Below are 7,150 nucleotides of genomic sequence, written 5' to 3' on the forward strand. Positions count from 1 at the left end.
TTCAGCAATAACTACTTCCTATAAAATATATTGAAGGATAATTAAAAAAAACTACCTTAAAATATTGAAGGATAAAAAAGTAAAATATAATTTGCCACCTAATATCTTTGGCTATTTCCCTAAAAAACTTCAAACATAGGCTAGATCTCAAACCTAACGTTATAGGTGGCCTAGTTAGTTACAAAACTCTTCTTTTTTTGTTTGGGATACGTATATATGATTTTTGTATTGACAGATGTTGGACCCAAATGACAGAATGGATCCAATGAAACGACTTTTTATGATTATGTGGTTTCAGATTCATACTCAAAGTTTTACAAGGCAATGCATGAAAACAAACTGAAATGACAAAATCCGTAGTATTGTTTTCGTGTTTTCAGCCTTACGAAATCTCTAAAGAAAGATATATAGGAAAATTTAAAGCGCTTTTCCCTAAGCATTTTACTTGCATGATGTTCAAACTTCAATACGTGTGTTGGTCACGCTAAAGTCATCTGTTGGAAGTATGAGTGAATTATAATTTATAATTACAGTCTAAAGTCTGCACAAAATAGAATTACCAATGACTTGTACTCTCTCTCTCTCTCTCTCTCTCTCTCGCCAGTCTGTCAGGCCTTGCGAATAAAGCTTCCTGTCACGTCCCTAATTTGTTGGCCCATAATTGCACATGCTCTTTGCTAGCGCACAGGAAGAGTACAACTGTCGAATAAACCAAACTTTTGTTTTGCCACCAAAATTTCTATATTCATTCTTTTGTCAAAACCCATCCTCGTCAGTTGCCACCAAAATGTCTTTACAAACTCATATGCCTTTGCCAAATCTATAACCAAATATATGGTTCCCTTATCATGTAAAGGGTCATAGAGGGAATCGATCCAATTATTACGATAAGGTTACGCTTCCATTTATACACAAAGAAAAGAAAACAATGTTCAACAATCGTACATTCCAAAAAAAGAAGGAAAATAAAAAAGAATCTTAATCCAATGCGAGTTTGGACTGTCACAAGACACTGATAAAATAGAAAAAAAAAATTGCGCACAGGAAAAAAATCATCTGATTAGAATTTCACTAAAACACCAAAGACAAAAAAAAATAAATAAATAAAGAGAAGGAAAGAGTGAGGAAGAAAAAAAAAATCTCCTTTTGTTTGTACCTCATCTATAACTCTAACAGTACAGAAAAGATCTTTCTAAAAAAAAATCAAACAGCGAGTTGTTGTTGAATATTCGAGGACGATTGATCTTCATCGTTGAAACACAAGTGAAGTTTTAGTGATTTTTCAAAGATTAGAGAAGGATCGGAAACAGAATTACTAAGTGGTGGTTGAATGAGAAGCATCTCTTTTTTCAGATGGCAGCAATAAGAATGGAATGTTGTTGGTGTGACATTTAAGTTGAAGCCAAGGCCAAACAGGAAATCCACTTCAAGAAAATTCATCTCCGTTGTGCTTATCCCTCCTACTTTTGCATAGTAAGCATTATTGTAATACCTGAATAATCAAAGTTACCAATATATTAGAAAAAAACAAAACTATAGTTTTGGTGTGGGCCATGATATAATGCTCTTGACTTCCAATTTTGTGGATGTCCTAATGAAATCCACTCTAGGCTGGCACTCCATACCATGATCCCAGGTTTTCACATGGCTGGGCATGAGTTTTATGATTTATTCATTAATTTCATCAGAAAATTTATTATATTATTTATTACAATGCGATATTGAACTTGTATCATTGGTCATTGGAAATGGGAGAGAGAATCAATCTAGATGACTGAAATGGAAGTCTTAAACAAAACAAGATCGATAACTAATCAAACAAAGCAATTTTCGACTTGTAACTCCGTAGCTACTAAAAGCTTCTACCACTTTGGATCATAGATCATTGGAAATTTGAGATAAAAAAATGAATCTAGATGATTAAAACAAGGTGGATCTAACTAGGGAAAGAAGTTATTAAAAGCCTTGATTTGAATTAATATAACTTACATGTCGTCCATGAATTTGGTGGCCACCATAACACTAGTGATGAGCAAGCGATGGACATTTAGTGAATTGACAGGCAAGGAAGGCTGTCTCTGAGCGAAGCGGTCGAGGTAGACATAGGCGATGATGTAGCAAGAAGGGCTGCAATTGGCGTACTTGAATATCCTCTCGAGGTAGCTTTGGATCGAGATTGTTGGCCGAGTTAGGCCGTGGAAGACCGAAATCTTCTGGGGCTGGAACTGGGCGTTTATGTCATTGGATTCGGACACCCTTTGGAGCATAGAAGACAGGAATGTGATGAGGTTTGTCATCACCTTTGGGTTCTCTAGCTCTCCCATTTTTTCTTGTGATGTTGAGCAGCCAAAGTGTGTTGCTCTCTCTCTCTCTCTCTCTATATTCTTGGTAGGACTTGAGAGGGGTGTTTTGAATTTGGCTTTTTGGTTGTGTTGGGTTGTTTATATAATATATACGGATGAAATTGAGATGAGGTGGTCGTTAAAGGGTAGGTATATTTCGTGACCAGAATAGCCCAAGAAATTTGAAGTGTCTACTAGCATATGTAAACAAAAGTAGTGGTGAAAGGGGTTTTGATTAGTTAAGGAATTTTTTCATATTTTTCTTAAATAATAAAGGTGGTATATATGTTTTGAGTTGGGCAATTATTCCCTTTCCACTCTTTTTCGTATATTTCAAAATGAGGAAAGAGGGAATTAAAGATTGGCTGATTAGGCAAGCGCTAATGTCGCTCTCTCCCCATGAAATTGATTAAGTTTTTTTTGGAGGGATTTTCTTGTGACAATTGTGATTCGCACGCCATATCCATCATGTGAATACATGTGGGATTTTGTTTTATATTATTTTTGCCAAAGTAATTTGACTGTCCCTTTTTCTACAAGATCGTGCATGTGGCTGTGATTCCTTACAACTAGGTCACATAACGTGGAGTTGCTATGTTGGTCTACGGGAACTGCTTATGTCCTTAAGTGGACAAATCAATATATATATATATATATATATATATATATATATATATATATATATATATATATATATATCCACATATTTTATAATGAACCAATATTTACCCGTCGAATATAAATAGAAAATATTAATGTTATGTTTGATGACCATATATTTTTCAAGTTGCTCTAGCAAAATATTTATTAAAAACTATTATTATAACAAGATTGTCAGTGTTTAGTGAAAATGAGTAAAGTACTGGCCAAAAGTTCAAAGTTATCCGATGATGAAGAAATTTAAAGAAATCCACAACTTCGATTATGATTGAATACTTCTTCTTCTTCTTCTTCTTCTTCTGTTCATTACTTTGTCTTCTTCGAAGCTCATTTGTAATATGGCACCATAGTGACTTCCGCGTGTTTCTAAGTGATCCTAGCTACGATTACATGTTCATTGTCGGTCGCAAGTTCCAATTCAAATCTAAATTCAATGGTGAAAAAAAATCAAGCAACATGAACTCGAGATAATTCCTCTTAAATCGTTTCCCAGCGATCGATCATCGTCCACGATCTTCTCAGTCTATTCATTTTATCCATTTATGATTCTCTTGGTACAATTCTTGTGTCTCAATTACGCAATGGTTATAATTATATGTCGTGGAGCACATCTATGAAGATCGCACTCTCCGTGAAGAACAATTTGAGATTCGTAAACAGCTATATTCCCTAGCCTCTCCCTCATGATGTAAATTTCCCCAAAAGTGGAACAACATTATAGTCATGTCGTGGATCTTGAATTATGTTTACAAAGAGAACTCACGGAGTAATTTGTTTGGTGAATCAACAATGGAGATATGGAAAGATCATGTGGAAAGACTTCAGTAGAGCAACGGTCCAAAGATCTTTTAACTCATACATGAGTTCATCAATATCATTCAAGAACATAAGTTTGTGGTGGTCTACTTACTCGTAACAGAAAAAAATACAGACAACTATTTTTTCGTGTTTAATGCGAAAATACGATTCAAAACCATTCAAATTTTGAAAAAAAAAAATTCATAGTCGTTTTAGCTCTCGAGAAGATCTAATTAATATGTATGAAGGTGCGGCTAACGAACCAACCACAAGATATTAAATAAATAAATAGATCAGAACACTTACAATATCATCCCACTATCTGATTTTCCACGCCAATAGACACTCTTCGCGTTCTTCTCGTTCCTCGTGTTCTTTGGATTGGATCAACACCAAGTCTTCCTAAGCCGTTTCTCCGATTGATATAGAACCAACATGTGGAGCAACTCTTTTTCATTTAATTATTCCAACAAGGTATCAGAATAATTATTTATTTCTTTGGGAAGTGGTATGAACGAAATCCTCAGCTCCGGGGGAGAGAAAAAACGTCAACACCAAAGGGAAGGGGCAGATCGAATTTCAAGTTTGGAAATGAACTCTGTTTGACGGTTTTTTTGAAACCCTAATTCCCTTATTTATAGGTTTCAAGCTTACCCAAAGAGCATATGCGCTTTCCACATTTGATTTGAACTTATTATATTTAATATAAGACATTTATTCTATGAATAGAAAAAATAAAATATCTTCAACATACTTTAATATATAAAATCTTAAGATCATATCTAATATTTATTTACTTCTCATATCATAATATATTATTCACGTAACTGCATAATATAAATTATCTCCATGATATTTCATTAAAAAATATAATTAATGTAATATTTGTTTCTTCCAATAAGTTATACTGTTGTTTAAATGGAATAATAGAGAATATCTTCATGATACTCCCATAAATAATTATCATATTAATTATACACAAAATCGAATCATATTTAATATTTGAGAAAAATCTCAATCCTATTGGGTTTTGATAAAACAAATCCAAGACTCATGCACACTATTGTACACGCTTACCACAAGCTTAATAGGACCTTGTGGCCCGATTTAAATTGCTCTTTACAATCAAATTTAAATCTAGTAATATTCCGAAGTTACTTAAAATTCATAACTGATTTGTAAATTACTTTATCACGAATGCGAAAGACATTGCAACCAAATTGTAGTAGTAAGTGTGTAGTCGAATTTACATATTTACTACAAGAGTGTTTTAACTCATTTTAGTCGATCCGACTAGGGGACTATGGACCTAATAACTCAAAGCTAGATGCACACGACCGAGAACGTAGACACTATTATCTCTCTTCTTTCGTTTCATCAAATCTTTGTGATATTCCACTAAAATCTCAAGACTGAAGCTCTCGAAGTTATCGGAATTATTTTTACTCGATCATTTAGATAAAGTGTTCATTGATATAACTAGTGCGTACAATTTAGATATATAATCTCCGTTAATGCATAGGTCTATTGATAAAATCGAATGTTGTTTCATATAAAAGTTTGCAACGAATGTTTTCTATCAATGATTATATCTTTATATCTATGAAGTTCTGTTTAGTCAGAGACAAGATATCGCACACAATGTAGAGTCAATGTATGGAACAATATGTACTGATGCAATAGATAGAAAATATAAAGCAGTGCGTAAAAGTAAATGACATAAAGAATGGTTACCCAATTCGGTGCAGCATCACCTATCATGGGGGCATTTTTCCAAGTAGAAAGGAAATTCACTAAAATGTAGTCAATAGTACATGATGGTCCTATATGAACCATCTTCATTTTAAGGCTCTTTTTCTATTATTACCCGTGAATTTCAATAGTCTCCCCTTGAATCTGAGCTCTCTTCCATACCACTCAAACACTCTCCCAGTACTGTTAATTTTCAATGTCAACGATTATGAATGCTCAATCACGAAACACAAAACCCAAACAAGACTCTAACACTTTATTAATCAGGCATAGCATCTAAAGAATTACACAACACACACCATACACCACACAATCAGTTTCTCAGTCCGCTGGTCTTGCACGTCTAAGAACCGTATTTGTGCGAATGAATGCGCTAAAGACCATTGCGGGCATAAGCTTTCTTTCATAGTGGTCAACACCTCTGAAAGACGAAATATGGATTCCTTACCCATTTACGGGGAAAGCATATATGAAGAAGATCTTCCTCTAAGAATCTTGACGAACAAGAATCGTGCCAAAAATACTGATTTTGCACAGTGGCCAAGATGTCTCAACATATCATGAAGCATGTTGCAAGATATCTTCCCGAGACAAACTTGCCAAGACAAGCTTTCTGTTAAAAAAAAATCAACAACAGATGTAACAACAATGCCCCTCCCCTTTGGATTTTTTTAGGCAAGCACTTACAAAGCAGTATTTATCCGACAGTGTCTTAGTAAAAAATAAATTGGCAAGCTACATAGAGACTAGTAATGAAAATTGAAAAAATAAATGACAAATTAACTGCCTCTCCCCCTGATTGCCTTAAAAGCATACCAAAGACAAGAATATACCAACTCAGAGGGAGGCAGAAGTCTAGAAACACACAAGAGTACTAAAGCAAACATGCAAAATCAAGACATAAACAATAGCAAATATCTAGAAAAGCAAACCAGGCGAATAACAATAATCCATAAAGGAGTACTTGCCATAATCAAATCAAATCAAATCGATGGCGACTGAGAGCCTATAGAACCACCTTTCTCTTCATCTTGAACATCTGCATTGTCATCAGCAAGAGGGGCATGGTGAGAGGTAGGAGGAACATCAGTGCAAGCAGTCGGAGCCATCAGCTTTATCAATCCTTCACACACAGCTTTTTGACGAGTAGAAGTATCGATGATATCTTGCAGAGCATTAGCCTTATGAATCAAGGCTTTCTAAATGTGATTGTGCATAGGCCCAGAATGGGGGGCCAGATCAAGAACCTCGCCACTTGTGCAAAGGTTGACGCCGACAAAATGCCCACTAGATGGCCTAACAATGCTATTGTCATGTTTATCCTCAAACAACTTGTGACTAAAGTTTAGCTTCACGGGAACAGTACCAACAACATTATCATCACGTAGAATATCTCTCTTTTGAGAGAAGACAATTCCAATCATCAAAGAAGGAGACCCAATAGGCCGTTTCACAACATATAACTCAGCATACTTCAACACATGCTCGAAAATAAACTCTTCAAAGTCAAAAGCAACACGTGCACATATCTACTAGAGGAGGCATGAAAGAGTAGGAGTTACACCTGAGCAATAAGATGGGACCGAATTAGCAATTCC

The 7,150-nt window shown here is 35.0% G+C and overlaps 1 protein-coding gene across 1 annotated transcript; it reads right to left on the bottom strand.

The window, feature by feature from the left end:
- Positions 1–562: 562 nt before the first annotated feature.
- CYCP4;1 (cyclin p4;1) lies at positions 563–2,542 on the bottom strand. Its single transcript, XM_089620279.1, has 2 exons — positions 1,990–2,542; positions 563–1,492 (listed from the first exon to the last, which is right to left on the bottom strand). The coding sequence occupies exons 1-2, from the start codon at positions 2,322–2,324 to the stop codon at positions 1,204–1,206; spliced, it is 624 nt and encodes a 207-aa protein (XP_089476405.1). The 5' UTR covers positions 2,325–2,542; the 3' UTR covers positions 563–1,203.
- Positions 2,543–7,150: the final 4,608 nt, after the last annotated feature.

Source organism: Urtica dioica, chromosome 7 (assembly GCF_054948205.1).
Source record: "Urtica dioica subsp. dioica isolate 48M chromosome 7, U.dioica_male_clone48M_v1_H2, whole genome shotgun sequence".
Lineage (NCBI taxonomy): Eukaryota > Viridiplantae > Streptophyta > Magnoliopsida > Rosales > Urticaceae > Urtica > Urtica dioica.